Source organism: Athalia rosae, chromosome 4 (assembly GCF_917208135.1).
Source record: "Athalia rosae chromosome 4, iyAthRosa1.1, whole genome shotgun sequence".
Lineage (NCBI taxonomy): Eukaryota > Metazoa > Arthropoda > Insecta > Hymenoptera > Athaliidae > Athalia > Athalia rosae.
In genome coordinates this window covers 5,401,015-5,428,769 of record NC_064029.1, presented here as the reverse complement: position 1 = coordinate 5,428,769, position 27,755 = coordinate 5,401,015, and the positions used below count along the sequence as shown (strand labels likewise).

The 27,755-nt window shown below is 33.2% G+C and overlaps 1 protein-coding gene across 8 annotated transcripts in view; it reads right to left on the bottom strand.

Moving 5' to 3' along the window:
- Window positions 1-67: 67 nt before the first annotated feature.
- LOC105686343 (potassium/sodium hyperpolarization-activated cyclic nucleotide-gated channel 2) overlaps window positions 68-27,755 on the bottom strand; it is a 113,809-nt gene continuing 86,121 nt past the window's right edge. For 2 of the 8 annotated variants that reach the window (XM_048654421.1, XM_012401046.3), the window contains 9 exons: window positions 24,472-24,546; window positions 17,627-17,734; window positions 13,744-13,893; window positions 12,699-12,917; window positions 11,603-11,749; window positions 11,357-11,474; window positions 10,980-11,268; window positions 9,429-9,564; window positions 68-9,320 (listed from right to left, as the gene is read on the bottom strand). In XM_048654421.1, coding sequence (XP_048510378.1) covers window positions 9,174-9,320; window positions 9,429-9,564; window positions 10,980-11,268; window positions 11,357-11,474; window positions 11,603-11,749; window positions 12,699-12,917; window positions 13,744-13,893; window positions 17,627-17,734; window positions 24,472-24,546 — 1,389 coding nt within the window. In that variant the 3' untranslated portion in view covers window positions 68-9,173. The remainder of the gene's footprint in view (window positions 9,321-9,428; window positions 9,565-10,979; window positions 11,269-11,356; window positions 11,475-11,602; window positions 11,750-12,698; window positions 12,918-13,743; window positions 13,894-17,626; window positions 17,735-24,471; window positions 24,547-27,755) is intronic. The other 6 variants (XM_012401053.3, XM_048654422.1, XM_012401062.4 and 3 more) reach the window with 6 other exon arrangements.

The window sequence follows — 27,755 nt, the reverse complement described above, 5'->3', positions numbered from 1 at the left end:
GCATTATGTAGAGTGAAAACGTGACTGAGGTACACGACAAATATCTCTAGAAATGATAGTCATCTGATTTTTGTAATGGTTTATTTTGTTAAACTATATAAAGCACATATTCATATTAGTAGATGATGTGAGTGAGTGAGTCAAGTATGGACCTCGCTGAGCACTTTTGATAAAAAATATCAACGACTTTCTCATCATCAATAATTATATATCATATTATTATCCTCTTAACGTTGTAGTGATTCGAGGAGTGATTCTATTGCTGAAATGGTTTTCACGTTATGTTTCAACATTTCATTACTCTTATTCTTTCATCTCAATGTTCGTTTACACAATCACAATTATCGTCTCGGATCCATCTTTGGTTTGCATTATTATATAGCGGCGGTGATTCAAACGCTTTTCAGAAACACAACTATACACCATATAATTTTCACGGATTCCCGCACCCTCGGATCAAGAACTATCCACCTTTCAACATTTTCTCTATTCTCCGTACAGTATCACCAAACATTCTGTTACGGGACGCTAATTACTTAACTCTGCTACATTTAAAAAAACCGAAGAAATTATTATATTTCTAAAAAGCGATTAAACCTGCACATGTTCATTACTAGCTTACACGTCTATTAAAACATATTATTAATATGTATACCAATAATCATACATTTTTATAACGAGACCTAGAATCAGATAATTATACTTTTTGTTTTCTCATTCGAATGTGAATGATGAAATCGATTTTCTTTGACTATCGTTGAAATTTAGGCTACTGCAATAAAATATTTTATAGCAGCAAGTTTGTAATTGCTGAATAATTTCTGTACAGATATTGGAGATGTGAAAACTTTCAATCGTAGTGTATGTCGATTATAAGTATAGTACATGGGGTAAAACATGTTTTGAAATAGAAATAATGGCGACAAACAAATGCTAGTTATATGAACGTGCTGTACAATCGTTTTCTTTTTCATTCCTTATTTATTTCTTCGTTTTGTCATTCTTATTTTAGTATTATTTTTTCAATCAATTTCTTTTGTGTCTTTAGTTTCTTCTTATGTTAACAAACTACGTCTCGTGAAATGTGATTTTTGTTTTAAGATTTAAAAAAATAATGGCTTTCTTGTTGTAGGAACAAATGTCATGGTTAGTATTATAGTTGTATACCTGCACTGTACTACGTGGTAACATAAATATTCAGATGTATTTCTTTAAACGGAATATAATATTATTTATTCATTTTTATCTCAATTTTTCACTTTATTTTTTCAAAATCATGTCACACGAGACCTGCATGGTGGGTATGTATAAGTATAATTATTTATATGCATCTTCAGTTTTGTAACATTTTTTTTTTTCATAATTTATAATAATAATTAAAATAAGCGCGATCAAAAGTTCATATTTTAATAATGGATATTAGGTATGTAGTATAGTAAAAAATTTGGCTCCCTCGAGTGATTCAACAATTAAAAAAATATTCTACACGATTTTATTAATCTTATTTTTTCTTTGTTTCTGTTGGTTTTTGGTTTGTTTGTTTGTTTTTTTTTTTTTCGTTTTTCACTTCATTTTATTTTAAAAATTTAGTTTTCATCCCAGGAAATACGTACCCCATCGATTGGAATTCAAGAGAAAATTTCGATAATTCATTTATAACAGAAATATTACAGAATGGAAACTGGAAAGAAAAATGAAATCAAATGGAATCGAATGAAATCAAATAAATTAAACCAATTACAACAGTGATCGATAATATAATGTTTTGTTACATTGGTGTCTACGGGCATCGCCATGTTACTTTTTCTTTATTTTTTATGTAACAAATTGCAACTCGTTCGATTTGATGATTTTCATGATCCGATTAGTTCCCAATTACTTGACGTCAATCAATATTATCTGCATAAATTCAAGTGACAGCCTCGACGCATAAAATATGAACTAGTAATAGCGTAGTATAATATAGGCAATAACAATACTTTCAACAGAAAAATAGACTACAATCTCATACAATATAACAAAGCATTGTCATTACAATAGTTGATAATAATAGGTAATATTAATTAATAATGATATTAATATAATCATAGTGTCAGATTCACTCAAATATGTATGTTATCTTGTCTGTCGTTATTTTTTCAGTTTTATACTTTTACGATTATTTTTGTTTCTCGTGTTTTCACTCTCTCTCTCTCTCTTTTTATTTGCTTATTTCCTTTTTAAAAGATATAATATTTTCATCTTGTTTAACGCATTTTATTTATTTATATAATACATTATATTGTTATTGGCTCAGTCTAACTAGGATCGTGTATATCGCTATATCGTAATGGTATTATGGCAAGATGTGCTGACGTATGTATAACATATCAATAAAATGTTCACAATCTTATTTTATTTTTTTCCTTCACCAACAAATCCGTTTTCAAACATCGGTTTGATTTTGCACGTATGGTTTAACCCTTTCTCGTTATTTGATTCCAGTCAAATTACCAGTAAACAATTTTTCTATGCACAATATATCGTATTTAACTTGAAGACAATAAAAAAAAAAAATTAACCATCAAATAAAGTAGATAATAAAAAAATTGTGAGCGTAATTATTAATATCCTCAGCCTATCAGAATATCAGCTTATTTTTTACGACTATAATTACATACCTAAAAATCATAAGATAAAAAATAAAATTATGATAAAATCTATTAATCCGTCCTATATTAAACTGCGCTCGCTGCTATATGTTATATTTCACAATTTTTTTCCTAATGAAACAAGATTTTTTCTTATTTTCTTTCAAGTTGAAAAATGAAAAGGGTGAAAATTTTGAGAAAATTCATTTGGAGTCTTCAACAATCGCGATGCAATGTTAAGTGTCAATTTCACAACGAATATCGTTGCAGAATCATAGTTTCGAAATATAATTAAATGTTCGAATATGTTATATGGATAACATTTATAGCTATGGTTGAAATCGCACGTCTTCTAGGGTATCCTATATACAATTGAATTATACAACGTAAAACTGAATGAACAATGATCAATAATATATTGATTAAAAAATGAACGAAAAGATCATCTATAATATCGGATCTCCTTGAAGAAAAAAAAAGGGAAGAAAACATTTTTTCGACGTATAGATTTAGGCCTATGTTTTTTAGTTTTTTCTTTTCTTTTTCTTCTTCTTCATCTCTTAAATAATATAGTTATATTTAAATATAATAATACTAGGTGAGTTTTAGGGTGTTATGATCAAGTACAGATATAATATAAGTTGTGACTTCTGATTTTGTAAATTTTTTGCTTCTCGCGGTAATGCAAAACGATCTTTATAATAATGATACTTTGGAATGTACCAGGTGTTACGCAAAGCGTTAAATTGCTCTTACATCATCCATGCCTTATAATTACAGGTCAATAGTTTTTGACTTTGTATAATCCGTGGTGTTAGAGTCTGAAAAATAACCATCAACCACGATTCGTCAATTGTATTTTTCTTCGTCAATAAATTTCCTGATCTATTTACACATCGACCATATATTATATAATATGATTTATAGTCGAAATTCCTAACTCCGATTCATTCATCGTTAATCTCGTTCCTAACGTAAAGGTTTGATTTACACGACGCACATTAATCATCCTTTAACTTCCTATCACCTGATATATGTCAAAGATATGCAAATCTAAATTTGAGCTACTGTTCTGCCTGTTTGATTAATTAATTGTTATTTTTTTTTGTTTTAGGTTTTGTTTTTGGTTTTTTTTTTTGTTTTCTTTTTTGTATTCAACATCTAATTTATTGATTTACTTTCTTCTATATAAACTGTACCGCTAAAATCATTAGCCAACTCACTAATAATATTATATTTACTTTTTTTGAATAAAGCGCGAATCACAAGATACTTATATACGTGTATATATATGTATTTTTTTTGTTTTGTAATTCTACCACTTTTATTATCTCTCCTGTTTCTAATATTCGTTAGAAAATATGTGTCGCGAGTATCCGTTGTGTTTTTGCTTTTGCTTTTTTAAATTTATTCATTTATTACCTAATCGAATGAACTCTCGCAAAAATGAAGGATTTCTTGTTTGATTATAAATACAGCGATTAGAAAATGATCGTTTCTTCATCGTAAGGCTAGAGTCAACTATACTTAATCTGGTTTTTTCATATTTCTTTTTTTTTATATTTCTCGTCCGTCACTATTCAGTTATAACCATTCATCTTCAACAGCTACGATTACTATAGTGTTAGTTAAATTATTTGATTTATCTATTCATTTTTTTTCCTTTATGCAATGTATAAGTTTGTAAAATACACTATAGATCGACACGTGACACGAGTGGGAGAAAAAGTAAATCAAATCTTAAGCAAGAAATTAAAATTAAAATCTCAAATTCCACATGATAGAACAATTTTACAGTTTTTCCGAAAAATTTGAGAGACTAATTATATACATGAAAGTATGTCACTTGTGAGCCTATATTGTACTAACATTTGTGTTCGTGGAAATAACTTATGGCATAATGCTATTCTTTATTTTGTTCAAACTGCACCGCTGAATGCATATTATATATTTAATATTCAACTTATTATTTTTTTGTTTTTGTTTCATTACTCAGCTGTAATAATAGGTATATGTTTCAGAATTGACTATGTTATGCTCTTGTTTTTGTTATTAATTTCAATCTAAATATTACACTATTACTTCGTATGCTTAGCCCATTGCTTCGAATAACGTTACATACCTATGGGGTTTCAACGTAAAGTGAAACATTCGAATGATATGCTTTTTGAAACTTTTTTTTCTCGTCGCTTTATAAATCACCGTGACAATTATTGGGGGTTGAAATATATTTTCAGTAGTTTGAATATCAAGAATTGAAGATCATTGGAGCGTCACTTTTTAAACTAGTTGATTGTGTGATTGTGAAAAGAGAAACCAAAAAATGAATAAAAGAAAAAAAAAAAATTCAATATGGCATTAGAAATACGCGGAGAGAAATAAGGGTAAGACTAACCAATATTATGCCTTAGATTCTTTCACAATGGTAGTGTGTATTCAAATTTCTCAAAGAAAGTTTGTGATCCCCATAAATTGGTAGATTAAAGTCATCAGCAGTTTTAATTTTCAGTTGCAGCTTGTAGATTTTTCTTTGTAATTCTGATTTCAATTAGGATAATAAATTGATAGTCGTTTTCAGTTGATGAAAATTTAAGAGCAGGCGTGAGTGTGAGTGACTCGATGAGTTAGTGAGTGATTCAGTGAACGGTCTAGACTAAGTGGACGGGCGAAGTCGAGTATTGCCACCGAGGATACATTTTCACGACATTATTTTTTTCTTTTAATATTCATCCTTAGTTTAATATTCTCACTGTGTATCATTTGTGTAATTATGTATCATATCATGTGTGTTTATACTTTGAGTGTAAATTTTTTTTCTTTACATATAGTTTACATTTACAATTATGTTCGCTAAGGCATTCATAATGGCAAGTATGTTTAAAGGTGCTTGTCTCTGGGTTCTGTTGAACATTTGATTCCATCTCATAGGATGGCAAAACTTTTTTCATCTTCCAAATCATTAAGATCATATAAGAATGCCGAGTTTCGATTATTTTCACAGGCACTTATCAACAAGAGATTTTAAGATATGAATCAGTCGGATTATAAAATTGGCAATTATTAATTTAAATCACAAAGAAAATTTCATTGATAAGAATAATTTTTAAACGTTAAAACAAGTTTATCAAAAACTTGAACAGAACCTAGAGTTGCACGAGTAACAGAGTATGAAGCAGTAATAACAGTATGATTCAATGTTTTATATGTATACTATATATACTTGTAGCACAAACGTGTGCTTATATTATAGTACAAGTTATTTTTAATATTTATAATCGATATTGTTTCACGTTTTACCTTCAATTATATATAGATATATATATAATTGACGCTAGGGTTTTTCTGTACAAGGCTGGCTACATTATTTTTTTTACTTTTTTCATTTTTGCTTGATTACATTTTATATTTGTTTTTTTCTCTCCTTGTTTATGTGCACTTCGAATTTTTTTGTACACAATGGGATGTAGACGTACGAAAGTTGAACGAAATTTATAAGAAAAAAGGAATTAATTCCGTTGCAAGTGAAAAGAAAAAACTCGCGATTGTGTAGTTTTTGAAAAATATTTTCTAGCCAATTATTTGGTATCACAAATGAAATCAATCGTACATTGCATATATGTTACTTGGAAAGTGGTGAGGCGCAGCAGGACTAGAGAGTTGAAACGCTCTATCCATTCAAGGATTTCGTGTAATTCTAATTAACTAAGAACCTCAATAGTTCGGAAGCTTCTACGTGTTTGACGGATTGATTAATGTAAAGTGTACTCTGCTGTGCAAACTGAATAAGTGCAGTTGATAAAGGAATGTCATTGTAAACTTGCTGTTCAAAACTGAAGATGAATCGAGAATATAAATTGCGATTTGTAAGTCTGATATTTTGAAAATACTTTAAACAAATGTTACTGTAGATATCTCGATAAAATTGTACCGTTGAATCTAACGTGGTATACAAACCATAAGTATAATTCCATGCGTGCATATGGGTATTATTTATTTTTCAAATAAAATATCTTCAGAATGTATCAACGTTTACCTTTGTGCATAACATTCTATAAATAAGAATGCTATTATACGGTTATGACAATGCAGAGACAAAATAAAAATAAATAATCAAAACGAAATGCAGTTGTCTACTTACAATGCGAAGCCTGACTGGTTCAGGGTTGTACAACATAATTCAACAAGGTTTACTCGATATACGTATATCAATAGAACTGGTAAGCATTTTTGATAACTACAAACTTAGAAATTCCCTTGGTTTAAACTGTGAATTCTATTTTCGCTGGTCACTCTCGTCGCCTGACATATTCTCATATCCAACTTTATCACATCTGCATAACATTATCTCAACTTACACATGTATCTATTGGACATAGATATATTTATAATATATATATTTTGTTTCGGTAAATATATGCGTATGTATGTATATATTTATACACTCTCACCAGACACTCTGCAGTATTTAAAAAGTAGTCACGTTACAAGTTTCTGGGTTTATTGTTTTTGGTTGTTTTTTTTTTATTTCCATTACTTGATTTTTGCTAAACACACCGCCGCAAAATTTTATATTTGCAATAATTATTTCACTAGCGCGTCATATTTCACTGCAAAGCTGGGAATCCCATCATATATGCTGTAAACTAACCGTTCATCAGTTGGCTAATTTCTACAAAAAGTGCTCATTATCTACAGCAATATTTTACAAGTTATAGCAAATACCTAAATCGCTATAATAATTAGTCAGCTTATCGCAATGAAATCTTTTTATCTATTAATGGTACGTTTCTAATTCGCGTTATGAGTATCTTCGCGGTAGTAAGCATATAAATTTATATGTATACGTATTACATACATATACCGGTATGTATATAACATATATTCATATGTATTTAATGTTGTTTTGACAGTTTTAAAAAATCTGATTCTAGACTGTGAACACGTTTAAGTCTACAAAAGTATGCCTCGCATCTAAAATTATTGCAGCATCTCGCGTTTATACAATTATTAAGTTGGCCGCGCTCAGATCAACGTTATTATTATTAATATCATTACGTTTTTTTCTTAAATTCATTTCTTTTAAATATATTATCGTGATTCGTGACTATTTGCTCTTTCGCATCTCAGACCACCGAGCTGGAATAACTGGCCTTATTGACAATATTCGTGCTACTATTATATGAATAACCTTTTTCAATTTTGACGAATAGCATAGTTACTTTGATCAATAATTTACCACGGTTTAATATAGATTTTCTCTTTCATTTTCTTCATCTATTTTTAGAATACATTTTTATATTCGCTGTAAAAAGATATACTTCTTGAGAGAGCGAGATGGCAAAAATAAAATTATTTAAAAAAAGATCATACATATATATACCATTGATCACTCATACATAATTATATACGGGGGTCCCAAAAACTTTCAACAAGGTAACAGAGTTTTTGAGCCCAGAGCATCTTTGTCAAATTAATTGTTTTTTTTTTTTTTTTTCAATTTTTAATTATCATTATTACTTTATTAGTTATCTAGTCTCCCTATAGTTTAACTTTTTTCAAGCCTAGGATACTCGCTGCGCTTGTTGTTATTTTGTTTTCACGTTTATCACACCTATTCTACAGCAAGACAGAATCTTTTGTGAAGATAGGCGTAGCTGCTATCCCAAAATGACTGTATAAAAATAAAATTGAAGAAAAAAGACGTAGAAGAGAGAAAAAAATATATACACATACTCTTTTTATTAGAGCGAAGAACGGGTACCTAATTACATGATTATTACAGCCTCCTAAAATGAAGTTTGCATACTAATTAGTGATAAATAATTAAAATTACCCTGCCTTCCATGTGGTATCTTTAGTGAGTGTGGAATTAATATCTAATATCTTTGCAAATTATAACAAATATCTTAAATTAACGAGTGTAAAAAAAAGATCCGTCTTGCTGTACGTTCAGGGATTCAAACGCTGAGAAAAAAAAATATATATGTGTGTATACTCATAATATTAATATTGCTAAACATAGAACTATAAGAGCACCCTTGTACTGGCAACAATACGCTTATTAAAACCTGTGTTTCAAAGAGCCCATGATATAGTTGCCAGGTGAACTTGAAATATCACAAGAACAATTGCCGTAACGTATGTAAGTGAATATCACCTCGTCCATTCAAGAAATAAATCGAAGAGTAGACAACACTTGAGAATATTTCAGTTCCCCGTTCCCTTCCTTGATTGCTCTCATGGCACAGGTTCGGGTCTGTATCTATCACCGCATTGCTATGACTTTCGAAAATTCTGTGCAGTTTGTTCGATTGATTAAAAAGTCTCGGATTTCGTAAACCTATGAACGGGCCAATGGGTTTGGCCCATTTTCACATATCGATCGTTGCGTATATTTAGACTTTTTTTTTTTTTAAAACCTAAATAAATAGTGTCCTTTATCATTATCGTTATTATTATTAATATTATTATCGAAAGTCTGGCAGTGCAGTGCGTAAATACGGACCACTAATACCTCTGTGTTTGCTAGTACATAGAGTGACGTCATTGATACGAATCCTTGTGGAAGGTATCACTCTTGTGGAAGATCCGTCGTCCTTCGCGCGTCAGCTCTTGGCTGGCAAAATTATTTTCAGATTTTGGTCTTGGTAAAAGACAGGAGGGTAGAGCCCTGAGCTCCATGCTGTGTACCTGTAACAAATTACGAAAGAACAATTGAATCACCCGAAGCTAGAAGAATCGTTCAGATTTTGAGATTTTTTGATCTCCTTTTTTGAAGCTTTTTTCTATAAAACTGACCGATTCTTCGCTCGCACTGGCGTGCGCCGCTTGTTCAGCGAGTGCGTTGACGACTGCATTAATCGTCTTGGATTCGCTGCCCAAGTCTTCTTCTCGGTGGGCTACCAGGTTTGGATTTTTACCGATTTTGTTCAACCTGCAAAAATGAGCTCGTTTAAGCGTAGGGAATGTCGCGTAAATCATAACTATAAGGTAATTTGAATTTTGTGTGGTATTGTCGCGTTAAAAAAACCATCTGCAGACGATGGTTTCTGATCATTTAATTTGTAGCGAATAAAACGAGAAAAACCCGAGTGTGCAATAGCAAGAATAGATTTAATTTAAACCGATTTTAATAGGGACTCCTGATGCTACGCTATTCAAATTGTGGAGTTAACGGCCTGTCGCCTGTACGAACATACAATTTGACTGATTTTAATTATGCTTTTATTGCTTGTAATCTTCCAGAACACATTTCCAATTGAATCGTGACATAGCCGTACGTGACAGACTAATTGCTTTCGTGATTTTGCAACGTTATTAGATCATAAACTGATGTTACACTGCAGTTACTGACAACGAGGAGGTGAAAAATTCATTAAGACCGACGTGGTTGAACGTGAAGAGAAGAATTATTTCACAGAATGGGTTCAAACATCTGCAGAACCTTATATTTTTCTTTTTTTTTTTTTTTTCAAATTACTTCTTACGTTTTACTTTTCCGACCGAACGTTCCGTGTAATCTTAATCTACTATAATTTATGTACACAAATTATGTATTGCAAAATAAAATTACAGAAGTGCAAACTGAATACCATTATAGCGATGTTATTGATTAATAAAACTTGTAAATAAATGGCTTTAAAATAATTGGTAAATGATCATTTGAATTTATATTAACTTTCCATGTCATGAATATGTTAATAACAAAATGCCGTGACTCCATGTTTCCCGGTTATTAGACACATGTCAAATTATGAATTGGACCTGTGAAACCTCCACGGATGACCGATGATATTGAAAATGATTCAACGGTACGAATTTCCCCGGCAATTATGAAATCGTTATGTGTACCACCTGATCTTTTCCCAAATGATAGTAACTTTGATGTACCAAGTTCTTGTTTTCTTCTTTTTTTTTTTTTACAAAAGTTGGGTGCTTCTATATAGACCGAGAGTCGGCAAAGACTATACTAATAGATCTGCATTGAATAGATTTGGAAAAAGGTAGAAAAATTAAGAAGTACTGAAAAACAGACGTTCTAAGATTCGTTTGTGTGACTGGAAGGTGAAAACAAAAAGTGACAACTATGATATATAAATTAGAAAATTCTACTCGTCTCACAATCAGTTCCGACTGGTCAATTTCTAAGGGGTTTCTCTAGTTTTAAGGGATAACGAGTCCTCTATGGGTATACGACTATTTAATGAACGAGATACATCTACGGAGAAAAATATGTGGGTTGGTGATTGGAGGGAAAGAATAATATATTATACATGTTAGATATAAATGACACGAAAAAAGTGATAAAAAACATCTATTAGCACACCAACTCGATAAAACAAACCTAACCAAAGCTTATACCTCTCGGCGGCAACGCTCTCCATGGTTCTTCTCATCAGGGGATATTGGTCCAAAACCGCATTGAAATGATCCACCGAGAGGCTGAAGAGATTACAGTACGTTTCAGCTCTAACCGATGCAACACGTCTAGCGTTTGTCAATAGACAAATTTCACCAAAGTAAGAACCGTCGGATAACGAAGTTGCCACTTCTCCGTTGGCCATAACTATGTCGACGATTCCTTCTTGGATGAAGTACATTTTAGAACCGATCGTACCCTCCTTGATTATTATGTCACCTGAAATATATGAAAATCACATGTTCAGATCACGGCGAATCGATCAAGTTTTTTAATGAATTCAAATATTTTCATGGCCCAGTCTCACCTGGCTGGAAGACTTCGTATCGTAGTTTTGTGACGACGTCGGAAACAAAATTTGAATCGGCATTCGCAAAGAAAGGTACCGATGCGACGAGTGATCTGCAGTTGTAATTTATAACGTCCTACAAGGAGAACAATTATGAAGGATGTTTGAATGATTATTTACAAAAACTATCATTCAAATGGAATGATTGTACGTATGCGTATTCATTGCAAGATTAAATTATGATTGATAAAATACATTACGTACTTCTCTTAATTTTTCTGACAATTCTCCTAGGATTAATTCTTCGTCGAAGAATTTCCCCTGGTAACGGTGCTCGAAATATTCGGTTATCCGTTGTCTCATCTCTCGGGGCAGCTTCCTATACGCCATGTACTCCTCCACTTGCTTCACCTACCCCGAGAACAAGTTTTTCCCGTTCAAATAAATAGTTCACTCCACAAAATAATTGCTCCAAACATAATAGAAGGGCATATTTGTCGTATTCTTTTTTACATCGATTCGTGTATAATCATTTGCCCATAAGAAAATTAATGAAATAAGCATTATTACAAGTTACGTAGATAGCACAAACTGCAAATCCTGTAGATGATATTTTTGATTTTTAATTTCGAAAATTATCCGCAAAAAGTTAGCACGTTTCCTAGATCTTTTTCTCGTTCTTTTCGTGAAGTGAACCATACCGTGTCTCCCCCATATTTGAATTACTCATAATTGAAAGAGACACATGTGCGGATTCATTAATCCCGAGAAAGGTGTAGCAAGAAGTTTTTTTTTCCCTTCTTTTCTTTTCATTTCATTTTTAAAAAATTCCGTTCTTTCTGAATTTCACGTAAAAGTAACTAGTGAAATCTACCAAGACAAGATAAAAAGACTATGTTAATATTAGATAACAGCGAGCCAACATTTGCGGATTATTAACTCCTCATTATATACACGTGACGTCTCCGATTTGGCATTTCATTTCTATGAACGTACACCATTTCTCCTCATATACGATTGTGCAATGATTATTTTAATTTTGCAAATCGGTGCTATCTACAGATATTTACAAGTAATTATAATTATTAATTATTCACATATTTACATTCACGGATGTACAGTAGGTATACCTTACCGTCAAAAAGTTCGTATGAAAAAAGAAAGTCATTCGCTATTCAAAATGCAATTTCTATCACGTTCACGTTGATTAAATTTAAGAAAAAATATACACAGGTATACGTGAAATCAATTGAAAAAGAGAATATAGAAAACAGATCCGCCTTTCATTTGACACTGTGTCTAAAAAATTGAACACCATCGATTTATTAAAGACTCGTATACATTTGGTCATAAAACTTACCTTTTCGCGATATTGTCTCCGCGATGAATCGAGGGATTGGATTAAATTTGTTGCGTGTCCAAGAAATAGGGCGTAACACGTCGCCCCGCTTATCATACTGAGCATTGTTAGCCACATATCTGTAAGTGACTGAGGTGGAAACCTTCCGTAACCTATGCAGAGCATGTGTGACATCGCTTTAAATAAAGCCCAGGAATATTGCTCTAACCAAAACGAGTCCTGAAAGAAAAAAACAAAAAAGAAGAAAATTAACAAGTACGAATGACCGCGCAATATTCCAATCATCGAAAAGACCGAGGAAGGAATTATACGGAAACTTTCTGATCTGATCGTTTTATTTTCGCCAATTTGCAATTTCGCGTAGGTTTATGATGCACGGGTATTTCCAGGCTATCTCAGAGTCGAAAGGCTTCCGTTGTAGAATCAATTATCTCGAGTCGTTGACGAACGTGCGGCGGGAAGTGGATAGGTAGAAAAAAGTGAGAGTGAGCGAGAGAAGCAAAGAAAAGTTAGAAACCACATACAAAGGCAAATTCATGTGGCTGCCGTTTCCAGCTGTACACGTATATACCAAGTTTAGCGGAGTTGTTCTCTCAAGTTTCAATGGAATGAGACAAAATCTGTAAACGCGTCTTGTCTAGTCGTTCCTGCAGAATTTCACGCCAATATATGCACCTCCAGGAGTTGATTAATGAATGGTAATGGATATTCCACAGCAGAATCCTTCAGTAACCTGCAACGACCTCTTTGTATCTCTTACTCTAGCACGTTTCCAACTCTCAAGGCTTTTCGGAACTTGAATATTTCAAACAAATTAGATTGCCTCGCGGCTCCGCGTCTAGAGCCGAAGCATACGCGACCGCTCGCGAAGCGCCGGCATGAGAGAAAAAATTCCAATTCACGGCCAAAAAATTTTTCACTTGAAATATTACACACGCAACGAGTCGATGAATAAAAATTGCAGATATTTCCATTGACTATCGCGTTATACACATCGACCGATCAACAGATTGATCAAAATCTCCAAACAATTATCAATCGTTACCTGTAATTCGTTAATAGCGACCCAAGAATTGCTCGGAAAGCCTTGCAGCATTGGAACTAGAAATTGTAGACATCCACTCCAGTGTCCGATCAGTAGCATCATGCAGATGAGATTGAATATTCTCATAAATACCGAGGCCATGTTCAGGAACTGTCAACAACAATAAAATAATATTAATACCGTTCCCACCGTTCAACTATGCACCTAACAAACGTGTACAGGTTGCATTTATTTCCAGTGTCTGTTAGTAATCACCAAATTGATTTTTCTTGATTTTTGAATTTTTCTTTTGTTTTTTTCAATTTCTAATCAAATTTACAATTTTGAAGCAACTTTTGTGTTGTATACAGCAAAGAAGCAAGTGTTTGTTTAGTTTTTATTTAGTTGAAAGAAAACAAATTTATTTCATTTGAAAATTTTTTTAGTTTTAATCGAAACACAAATAATATACATATTTGCCACTGTCAAAATTTGAATACGATTTTTAGTTTCCTTTTTCTCTTCTACTCTAGAATATTGATGATTTTTGTAAGTTTGAAACGTAATGTCTCTGAAAAAACATAATTGTTACTACAAAAATTCATCAGATTTTGACAGTTTTTTCAAATACAGTTTCATCGGTTCATGTAGAGACAAAAAAAAAAAAAAAAAAAAAAAATGGAAACCCAATTAAGCATGCTACATAAAATTACAACAAAATACAATCGTCAACTGAAAATATCTCCTTCCATCATTGCTCTCAATGCCTGTGTCGAATACTGAAATTCTACTCTTCTTCTTGTTCGTGTAACGTTTTTTTTTTTTTTTGTTTTTTGTTCTCGATTATGTATGAGATAAATGACAAACCATCGAAAATAACATATACCTGATAGACACAATATGTGTAGATAGAAATGAACATGATGCATATAATATTGATGATAAATGAATTACACAAGTCTCGAAATGAGAAAAAAAAAACGAAAGAAGACAAAGGGAGGAAGGAAGATGAATAACCAAAGAAAAGAAAAAAAAAATCGTACCAAAGAACATCTTCGTTAAAGATACAAAAGCCGTCCCCGACCTTGACCTTGACAGTAATAGCTTTGCAGGTGCTGTAAAACTTAGGGTGGTTCGGTGGTAGTAGTAGCGATAGCGAAAAGCTCGTGGGTGTTTTGAGGGCGGTGAAATGTACACTTACGTACACATGTATATCTACAGGTATATAAACCTTGTATCACGTATATAACTATATGTACTCACGACATACCTATATGTATATATGTACCTCTATGCGCGTTCATAGGTCAGGTTTGAATACGCCCCTTGTATCTTTTTTATTTTTCTTTTTTGGATAACTTTATCGATAACAGGTAAATATAGCGATGAAGATGATTAAGATTGACGAGATGGTCAAGAAGATTGTTCATAGCTGCGACGAAAAAAAAAGATAATGAAAATTGTGTTTACGTACACCTGATAATTGAACTTAAAAAATTCGTACGTGGAATCATTGACGCGACGAGGCGTCGTATGATAATTAATCAAAATAGTGGAATGATATATGAATAAATAAAATTACAATTGTGCTTGTATGCGACGCGCATACGCACAGGTAATACGAATATATGCCAGCACGTCGACTCTCCGGACTTGGTCTTGAATATGAGGAAACGTGCCTGAGAGTAACTTTTCTCGATGAAAAGGGTGGCGGAGAACACATCCATGTTTGAACTTTGTAACGACAAATTAAATGTAACAGTGGTTGGTTTTAGATGACGTATGAAAAAAGAAACAATAAAAATGGAGAACGGCGACAACAAGAATAAAAGAAAAACAAAAAAAAATGTTGTTCTTTTTATAATGTTGCTTTTTTCCATCTTTTTTCTTTCACCCCCAGTTACCTAATATTTACTATGTAAACTTCTTCAGACCAGAAGAACTGCACGTAGGTACTCTCCTCAACCGTGACACCTAAGTTATACCGACTCTCTTCTTCTGTAAAGCTAATGAGTGTCGGAGTTAATTACTTCTTGATGTCACGACGCGATACACGAGGACCATTTTCACTTTGAAATAAAGTCATGACTTTGATACAAGGCCAATACCGGATTCGACTAGAGACCGTGAGATGAACAAACAAAAAACGGAATGGAAATAAAGATTTGAAGAATATTTTTCAATGATTATCCCGTGTTTTAAAATAAATTTTAAGTAACTGTACGACTACATTATATGAATACTAATGATTCGAAATAAAATGAATGGTGTATTTATAAAACTGATCAGATTGAACAATTGACACCGTTCGATGAATAGGTATAAATATATAATGGACGGTGTGTCGGTGTACGTTTTTCTGATCGCATAAATTATAATAGAAAAATATATCGGTATTATTAAAAAATACGCATGGGTATATCGATATACGAAATTAAAAATCTATTATTACACTAATTGGGTACATAAATCCAACTTGTTAATACATTTATATAGGTATTTCTATGTTCTGTATTAAAATACCTACATGATTGAAAGTATCCTAACTACACTAATATTTTGAAGTACATAAAAGGAGACTGGTCTTTTCTAACAAATGACAGTTATCGATAATATATCATATTATACATTACCTCGTCTAAAATACAAAACGCACGGACACACAGCTGTTCACGCACACGCACGTAAATACATAACAGATAACGATAATAGTTAAACAATAATAATGATCATCATGACAATAATAATAATAACAACAAATAAAGGGTAAATTTTATTTTAGGTATTACATAGATATAGCATGGGTATATAGGTATAGGTATATATACGTATAATTTTACTACGAAGGTTCTTCATAAATCGTCATCATTCAAAAGCTTGAATGACAAATCAATTACGTATATAACTTTTGTGGAAACTCAACGACAACAACGACGGACACAAGCAGCAAGCCAAGCTATAAGCGTTATAAAGCACATGACAAACAGCCAATGAGGGCATTAGCCTGATAGCGGAAGGACGAATTACAGAACGGCGATAATGGGGAGAGCAGCGTCTTCTTTTCTCTTCTTATATTTGGTTATTTTTTTTCTCGTTTGCTAATTTTTTCTTTCAATCATTTTATGTCAATGTATGCGAGCGATTTGTGGAGGCGAGCTTTTACGGTGGAGAAGGGACGCCCACGCGCATGCGCGATTAGAGAGGCACGTCCACCACCTAGCGATAAAAATTCATCTGTAAAATTGGGTAGTTGTATCAGTTGCTGTTTTTTCTAATTGACGAATAATCTAGTCTATCAAATGTGTAGAACGTCCGTGTCAAGTGTGAACTGATTTATTCGAACGGTTCAAACGTTACGGTACGTCAAAGTCTCGAAGTGAAAAGGAAACCAGAGAATATAAAAATGGCTGTCGTGTCAAATGTTGCCCAGAATTAGAAAAAACAAAAATGTGGTCTTTTTATCGTTGTTTGGACTAATTCGCTAGGCGGTGTCGATGGTGATGAGCATGACCTATAGCTGCAGGAATGCGACGGAGAAAAGCGAACGTATTTAAATATAAACCAACGAGCCAATCAGTGGGCGGCTCTCTCCTGCACTACCCTGGGAGGCATAATTCAACCTCGACGTAAGCCCTGTGGTTTCAAAACGGATGAAGATCTCATAGACGGAGAAAAAATTTGGAAATAGGTACATATAAGAAAAAACAGCTGCGGGAAATCGGGAGAAAAAGATTTTGAAAGTTATCAATATGTCAATAATTAACTACTCGTAATAAAGAAATCAATGAGATCTGGTATGATTGGTTTTTCATCGATTTTGAAAGCTCGAGGTATGCAGACGCGAGAGATGTCGAACCAGGGCTTGAGCGGGCCGAGAGCTTGCCCAATCGTTAAGGCAGGTTACCTTAAAAATAAGGTTGCTTTTGCTGAAACCGGACTTCTTTTTATTCATATTGTCAGAGCTTAGGCGCCCCCTCCGCTCAGTGCGTTTTTTTTGTAGGTTCTGCAATATCTAGAAACAAAAGAAAGCCGGAACGTAGCACGACATAGTAGGAAGACAGGACACAGAAGGTCACAGAAGTACAGAAGAAGAACAAACGAATGGTCAGGTTCAATTGTTAGTTTGAAAATATCGTCAGAATTTAATAAATCGTATGCATAGTATGGATCAATTTCATGATCAAAGTAATCATACATATTGTTAGTCGTGTGATCGAGTTAGTATGGCGTTACACAAGGTAAAATACAGTCGGGTGCATTTGAACAGTTACGAGAAGTAACAAATTGAAAGCTCATCCTGCTTTTGCCATCGCCCATCGCCACACGTTAGTCGGAAACTTGCGTCAAAGCGTTATTATTTAATTATCCGATCTGAACAATATGTTATCACACGTTATATACCCTGCAGATTTTACACCCTGAATATCATTCAAAAATCATTTCATGAAAACGTGAAAAATCAGGCGAATTAGACCAATGAGAATCTAGTTTTCAGAAATCTCGAAATTTGCTCTTTTACAAAATAGAAAAGAAAATAAAGGAAGAATAGAGAATATACTGTACCGTGGCTTTTTAGATCGATAATTGTGTGTTCGATTGAGAAATGAAAAATAAGAAACTTACAAGTATAATTAATCAAATGAAACACGTGCCATCGATACAAGTCGTACAAGTTGACCATGTAATAATACGAGCTAAGCCATTCTTTAAAGAAAGCTCCCGTAAGTTTCAGCAGGCTTTGCTAATTTATTTTACTAATATAATATAATTAGCTGTTACTATCATAGCCTCGTTAGCGCAAGCGCTAAAGCTGCCAACGCAAGCGATTTTATTTGTTAATTTATGCAACATAGTTAATTGTAATTGAATAATTCAGAGAAGTCGATAGTATTTTTTTACTCTTCAACAAAAGAAGGATTCGTTGATTTCAAGAACCTCTTCACGAGCACGCAATCAGATTATTTTTGTGTCATTAATAAAAAAATTTGTGTGTAGAAATGATAATGTGTTGTAAAGATATAGAAAATAGAAAGAGTTAAATGTGGACGTTGATGTGCAGAAAAGAATCTTTTCTCAAATCGCAAAGATTAATTAGTATCCTGTTCATCGTTACTTACAATGATTGATACTGGTTGAATCTTAAGTAAGATGATGAATCAAATGTATTGATCCATTGGTAAAATTTTCTGAATAATCGTCGTTCGCATCGTTCGTTGTATCGATTTTTTTAAAAGAGATCGAAACACGCCCGATTAAACACATATAGAAATGGGTTGTCTTTGGGGAAAGAATACCGGGCTTAGCTGGGGTGAGGGAGGTAAGCATCAAAAATCAAGCAATGTACATTTGTATCGCAGCTGTCGGTCATTCAAAGTAGAGTGAATTCCAAAAATTCTGCAAAGTTAAAACGATTATATACACAGGAAAATGAAACGAAGGATAAAAAGAATAAAATAAAATATAAGCACATCGGTAATAATTTGCCACTTACTTTCGCAACAGTTCCAATTGAAAGCGTGAAAATAGGCTTTCGACCACTTTTAAATAAATCGATAAGTTACGAACTCAGTTTTAAAACTATTCGGCATTCATTGATAATTGTCGATCGTTGATTAATGTTATCAATATACGCATATCGTGTTACTTTGAATAATCGAAATTGTAGGTTGTAAAAATTAATTTCATTCTTTGGTCAACTTGCACATCACTAAACAATTGTATTGCATAATCGATTAAATCATAAAATTAATTTACATGAAATCGATGGTATGGGAATTATATTACACAGTGTTCGAGCCATTTGCCATTGTTGCGTATAAGGGTTAGTTGTTTCTTTTTTCATTCTTCTTCCAAAACTGTTTTATGCTTTCCGTCGATAATTCTTTGAGCAAAGAAGAGAAAAAAAAAAACAGAAGGAAAAACGAGAAGGAAAGAGCATGAAAAGATAGTCGATGCATCTTCGGCTTGTCGTATAATTAAAAAAAGAATCGTTTTAATATTTGATCCAGATGTGATCAACGTAAATCTTCGATCCCGTGGGAATCTCGCTGTCGGAAATGAATAGGCGGAAAGACATGAAGCAGCTTTTTGGAGGTTGAAGTTGCGATAGAATTAGAGAACATGTACAACGGCAGTTGAGTGAGGCAGTCATTTCATATAAATTCTGCATATTCCCATAACGATGCCCGACCACATTTATATTTCTAAATATATTATCGACGATATCAATATAATGTACGTAATATGTATATATAAATATATTAATTAATTCAATTATTAGTTATTAAAAAATTCAAAAAAAAAATATTAGCCTATTAAAAATAATCAAAATTTCAAGTCATCACTGTAAACACTCAAATTGCACATGCGATATTATTTCATAATAATAATAACGTATATAACAATAGATATTATTTATATTCATATAAAACGAATTTGTACCGATCAACTCATTAAAGCTCCTTCCTATAACGCAAACAACTGTCAAATACACAATAACTAGTTAAACGATATATAACGGTATTTATGTACATGTAAAACATGTTTCATTTCGAACGCTAATTATATAAATATATATTATGTATATTTCTAGAACCACTAATTTATCATAATTAATATATCCTTCGAAAAATTTTTTATCTTTCAAAAACTTCTAAAAACCTTCAAATATCATAAATTCCAATACTCAATGTAATAACGAACTTTCAACAACTAATCTAAATTTAACAATGAACAAAAAACTTTGTATATTCATAATTAACGTAATAATATAACGTTCATATGCTCATATAACCCAGCGCAAAAATATATAATTATTACGAATGCTAAAATAAAATATAATTTAATCGTCGTAAAATTCAACCGGTTCAATTCATATTTAAACGTGCAAATATGAATCAGCTCCTTCTCCGTTCGTTGCTAATTGATTAAGGGCAATTAAAAATGATCGATCGATTCGGTATAGAAAATCGCATGTGCGTCGACGGATAAAACGATATCATACAGCTATAAACGCTTCGAATATCGGACGAAAATTTTTCGAAATAATTTATTTCGATTTCGTGACTTTGTTTCATCTGTACCTAGTAACATCTGACGAAATTATTATTATCCTACAACGAGTACCGTACGGTCAAATATTTTGTTTCCTAAATTATATCGGACTGCAGTGGTTGTTGAATATTTCCCGTGTGGTTTACTGGTTATGTTCCATATATACCGTCGCTTTGTTGTAACTGAACGAGCCAATTTGTAAGTTATAACAAATTGCTTCCAGGCATTAGTTTCGAAAATTGTATTCCAATATTTGTCGGGTATTTACCACCGTAATCCACGTACACGCACATCCGCCGTAACAAGTCGCATATTTGACGCTAAATTTGGATTATGCATGTTTGATTTTACATTTTGTTTTTTTTTTATCTATCTTCCGGTTGTTCGTTTTCATGCCTCGTAACGTTGCGGCACACGGTAAATGAATATGCGGCAGAGTTGGGCGTTTGACCTATTCGCAGGGAAGCGTATAAATATTTATTGGAATCTAATCTAGGAATGACTTAGGACGATACATAAACCCGCGATGAGCACTCACTCGACTCGAGACCGGAAATCCCTGATTTAATCAGCGCCCAGCGGGAAATACTGAAATGCCTCTCAAACTTCAAATCGACGCTCGAACGGATCTTCTTCCAACGCGCGGTAAAAACTTCAAAGCAAAAATTTCCACAAAAAAAAAAAAAAAAAGAAGAAAAACCAGGAAAATTCGTTCGAACGTTCGGAAATTCTGTTAGCCAATTTTGCCCCGATATTTTTCTTAGTTTTTCTTTTGCTTTTTTTCAGCTGCTTTTTAATCAACATCGGCTGGTGCGAAGAACGCTATCGCTCCGTGTCCTGTACGCGGGGAATATAAATATGTGACGATTAATCAATTACACGTCGCGCTACCAATTTTTTCCCGTCTAGGAATATTGAAGGAATTTTTTACTAGCTGGCCCCTGTATCGTTTTCGGAATATAAATTCGCTTGCGCGGAATGATTTAGGTATTCGTAACCTGCGATGTGCGGTATCTGCACAGTCCTCTGTGTCGCGCTTAAATATTCTCGCATTCACGTATACGTACTGCAATTGCATCTCGAATAGATCAATTGACACCGAAGTTAATTTTTATTATTGCTATTATTACGATCATCATTAACACGTCTTACTGATTTCAATGACACGGTCAATCTAATTAACCGAAGTTACATTTCCTGGCAGTCTTTGGTAACTCAATTAACAAAAAGTAGAAGAAGAAGAAAAAAAAAAATAATTGTCATCGCAATTTCTCGAATCTGAAGAACAACGATATGTCTGACGATAAAAATAATTTCTCGACTGTGATCGTACGGTGAGTACCTATCCTGCGCAATGAGATTTCAACTAAAGCATGGAAGCTACGTTGAATTCAGCAATTGCAGTCGCTGATTGAGTCTTAACTAATGCAATTACCAACGTTATACAATATTACGTGGAGGGTCATGTGTACGTTGTGTGTATAGGTACGTAAGTGCACGTGTGTGTTTGAAATGCAGTGATGCGACAACGTCGATTCGAATTCTGTGGAACTAACTTCTCACGATTCACTGTAGTATACGGTTATTGTTTCGCAATTAATTTTCATCAGCGTTTCTTTTTCTCTTCTTCGTTTTTTTTCTTCTACTCTTTTTTCAACTCCGGACGAAATTTCGTTGCTCGTACTTATGTAATTTTCATTCCGTTGTACACGGGGGAGGGTCAAAACATGAAGTAACAACATGGTAACAATTATGTTATAATAGAAATAAGCGAATTTCCGCATCTGTCGCATTTTTCTTCTTCCCCAACGTGTTAATCAAACTCAACACGTCGTGTCTTCCATAACTGTGTTATTATCAATTTCATATTATAAATATATTTTATTTAATTGTTTTTTTTTTTTCATTTTTTTATATTCGTTTAAACTACAATAGATAACTGACTAACGGCGGTATATATGTTTTTTCTTTTTTTTAGTAACAATAACAATATTGTATGAAATAAATAATCACGAAAATTTTGTCAACGACAAATGATAAATATTCTCAAGACGAAAGTTTGAGAAAAGTCTACGATATCATAAATGTATGCGAAACATTTGCTGAAATTTAACAAAAAAAAAAAAGAATTTTCATAGCGCAGCAAATTTTTCGAATCAAATCATGAAACTATATTGAAAAATGAAAGTAAGTTGAAAAAAAAAAGGCAAAAAAAAAAATTCAAACAATATAAATAACATGGTAGCAAATCAGGCAGCTAAACAACAACGAGTATAACAGCAAGCAAAGACATAACTAAAATAACAGGGGCACACTGACACGGGCACATTGCCAAAACTCCGGGCAGGGATTACACCTATGACACTTACAGGCAACCCTACTCTTGCCAGACCAACCAACACTCGCAAAATCCCTTTCACGTCCAAATATCTTACAAATAACGAATAGTTCGGTGTATATCACCCCGGCTGATTTATTTTTTCTTTCACCATGCGATATTTGCATAATCGGTATCTCGTCGACTGGTCCAAAGATATATCTGTGATTTACGTCGAGTGAAAAAATGTCGGCGTCGGGTCAACCGGAATTAAAAAAATGACGGATGATTTTTGGACGTGAAAAATTTTGCATAAACTATATCAATGGAACACTCGTTAGATCCTAAATTTAGATGAATATTCCAACAAAACCTGACGAACATGACAACGGTCAAACACATCAGTCCCAGGTAGAAGATGAGGAGTGACATGAGATGGATGCAGGGAAATATTGAGGTGAAGGAGAATTGAGGAAAATATTTGCCTTTGAAACGAACGCGACGCCGTGGATATCGTCGTTCGGATAACGAGAAGAAATTAATGACGAAATGAAGCTTATGAAAATTTTTGAAAGTCAACATTTAATCGGTCGTCAATATATACCGGTTTGGAAAATGACCGTTGCAACGGGGTGCGAGTCTTTCATCCGGCTTTAAATAAACTTTTGAAACCCCCAGGGGAGGGGGATTAAGGTCGACCAGTTCTGTGGGTTTTCGCAAGTGGAGATTACAGAGGTTCGTTTCGAGTAGAGCAAGAAGAGTGAAATGGAAAGTTGAACTTCTATAAAAGACAAAGAAAAAAAAAAGACGCAGGGAGAGGGAAAAATCTGAATACCCAACCAACGACCTCAGCTTTTAAGTATTATAAAGCTCTGAGTGAATAACATTATTATATTCGACAAAACCTTCAGATTAATTTTAATGGTACAGAGCTTTCAGCTTTCGGAACGTTCTCTTACTTTTTTAACGTTTGACAAACATTGAAAACGGCCGTACAAAAAATGAAAGGAAAACATGAAAAACCGAACGAGGACGTAATCCACGGGTATATCGCGAAGCCATGTCGAGCTGCGGTATGAAATAATAAATTCGATACGCCATAGCACCGATGAAGAGTAGCAACGAATAGGGGAAAAAAAAGATCTCGATACATCGATTGAAAATTCCCAGACAAGATGAACAAATAAAATCGGGTTTAACACCGGAAATCTAGGTAAGTGAGCCAGGGAAATGGATCGGGGAAATAGAAACAGGAAGTCGAGGGATTTTCCTCTCCTCTGGATTCGTTCTTTCATTTTCGGGATCAGGGAAAAAGGGTCAGGCGGATCGGGAAGGGGATATAGAATCGGGGTGTGTTTTTGGGTATTTGACAGGCACACCTTGCTGGTTCGGTCTGGTTGCGGCGGGGTGGCCCGACGCTCGTAGTGCCTCTCCGGCTGTTGGTAAAGTGGGATCTGTTGCGTGTATTCAAACCCCCAGGATCAATCGGGTTCGTTCGTGTGATTTCCAAAAGCCACGTATGTCATCCGGGTCAGGTGGGGATGGATATCCGCAATGTTTGGAAGACGTGTAAATAGTTTTTTCAAATCATTAGACGGATTATTCATCTTTTCTCATCAATTTTGTTAATTTTTCTTTTCATTTTTTTTTCTCAACTATTAATCGGCTACGTATCAAAATTTCTTTTTTTTTTTTCTCGCTATCGCTCACACTGCGAATGATATAATTTCAGCGAAAGATTGCAATTGATTATTTCAATCCTCTTCAAAACTGCATCGAAATTTTCTTAGTCGAGAGAATTAATCGAATGCAAAACTATTTACATCTCGATGCAGGTGCATCGGATCGTGAGCGTAATTTGATGCAGAAAATTATATCATTCGTTTTTAGATAGCTGCACTTGATATGCTTATCGTGTGTCGTTCAAATATAGTATAATTAAATATTACATATGGAATCCAAAAAAACAAAAATCGTCTGATATTGTGATAATATTATTGGCAAGCGAACAGTGATTGGTTCGTTGGTCTGAACTTTTAATAGAATATAGATATATATATATTCACATATATATCTACATATATATATATCGCGATACGATAAGCAATAATAATTAGATAATATATATATATAATATATATAAATATATATAATATAGCTAAGGGAAATGATAAAATTAAAGAAATTTTATTTAATTGTATATTAGCGTATTATAACTTATATCAATATAATTATACTGCAGATTATTTAGTTCTTCCCTTGGTAATGAAAAAAATTTTAACGCCAAAAAATACATATACGTTATCTGGTCAATCGAACGTTGGATGAGAGGTAGAAAAAAAAATTGAAAATAATTTTCTCGCTCTTCCTCAACGTCTTTGGAATAATAAATTTGAATCAGACTCTCAAGATCGCAAAATGGAGTAAAATTTTCTCATTCGTATAACGAGGGATAAAGATTTGTCAAATCTATGGTAAATTCGATGTTTTACCGCGGGCTAGTGATTTATCGATATTTCTCAGCATAGTGCAATTATTTTTGTTTCGAGATACCGCGATGTGACGGGTACAACTAGGTATATATCGCGCGCAGTTCATAACAGCGATTGGAAAACCTGCAGTCGATCGCGGGTGCACGATAATTTGACGATAACAAATGATATTTGCCTAATATCGAAAGGTCAGAGCTGTTGCGTTGTTTATTATCATTGCATATAGGATGATATTTCCGCGTTGCAGAGGATGGTACGGACCTACATCTACCTGGTATACTAGATACATACATGTAACATGGATCCCTCGTACTCCGGTGCACCCGAATCACCCGCGCAACGTTCAAATATTTACATGTCATGGCGGTTATACATCCTTATGTATAGGTAACGAAGAAATATAAAACGAGTGGAAATCAATACTTTACAGTTATTTCTGTTACGTAAGATCTGCATATATATAGGTATATATTAGAGATAGATCCCCCCTTCCCCTGCCCCTCTCTCAGTTATCGAATATCGTTTCACAATACCCCGATATCTTCTATATATACGCACGCACGAAATCCTGAAAACATGTTATTTTTCGCGAAAGGAAAACTAATTAATTATCATGTAGTACCTGATAAAAGAAAAAAAGAGAAAATCAAAAAACTGCAATCATACAATTTAATTAAAATTGATTTTATACACCTACGGTACGCCAATACGTTTTGGTTGAATTTAATTAATAATATATACCTATGTATTCTTTTTTCAATTTTAATTTTCATTCTTTTCCTTTGCTGCATAAACCATTTATCATACCTACATAATATGCGCTTTGCGAAGCTTGCGAAAAAATTTTCAACACATTATATTGACGATATATTGTGCAACCAAAGTATAAGAATGGAAATAATTGAGTATAATGTATAAGAGAAAAGAATTCAAATGAGAATGAATGAAAAAAATCTACAATATTTTAGCACACATACCACCGCGCCTATGATTATAATAATATACATGTACATGGCTATCAATTTTCTGACCAATTGGAAGAAAAGTTTTTCTTTTGGCACCTGTCTAAATTTAAATGTAAAGACAATAATCGATATATCAAAACACATATAGATATTTGCATAAAATATATACTTGGGTAAATATTTCTACTTTAAATATTGAATAATAATACTTATATATCGGGTACGGGTATAGGTAAGTGAGGGGAGGATGAGGGGCGGGGTAATTATTGCAAACTGAAACAGCAATCATATGACAGTTATGAATAATAATAAACTTTTGGATAATTATTGATCTGGATATACTGCGGCGATGGGTATTGGATATATATAATATCTATATAGTATGTAGATTGCAAATGATTATGTAAAGACCATTGAAAATCAGAAGAAAGAAAAAAAAAAAAATGAAAAAAAAAGTATATTATAAGGATATTACAACGGTAAAAAAATAATTTACTTCAGTTGTAAATGTAAGTACCTATGTAACGTTGAGGAGATATACAAGGTGATCAATTCGCTGCACCTACGGGATTATACGGGTTTATAAAATCGTCGAGAAAACGAAAACCCAGTTCCTAAATGTTACATTATAGAGGAGGACGATGTATCGTGTTCTATATCATTCGCGAAATACTTTCGTGTCGCATTAGGGAAATTTATATAGACAGATATTTATAACTATCTCGAACCTTGACAAGGTTATTATTACATTTCATTCTGATTCCTGCACCGGAAATATGCGATCGATTGCGATATGCGAATCGAAACTTGAGCGGTAAACGAAACCTCCAGGCATCGCAACTTAAATTAATATTTTTTCGGCGCTCTTCGATATTAGAAAGAAAAAAAAATTCTTCTCTCGCTGTTTAACGCATCCTGCGCACGATCGGTTCGATAATAATCATCCTGACCTTATACATTTATCAATTTCGGATATGATCATAAAATAGTTTCATAATTGCACATTATACGCAGAGTAAACTGGTCAAAGAAAAGAAAATTTTTTCCCTCACACACATTCCTAATGATCGATATAATTCTGCAGGTAAAATGAATGATTTTCTTTTTCTTTTGGTTTTTTTTTTTTTCTTCACAGAGGATTTTCACTAATCATCAACGATACAATATAGCAAGTGGGTAGCCTTCACAATCGATATTAAGAAGATA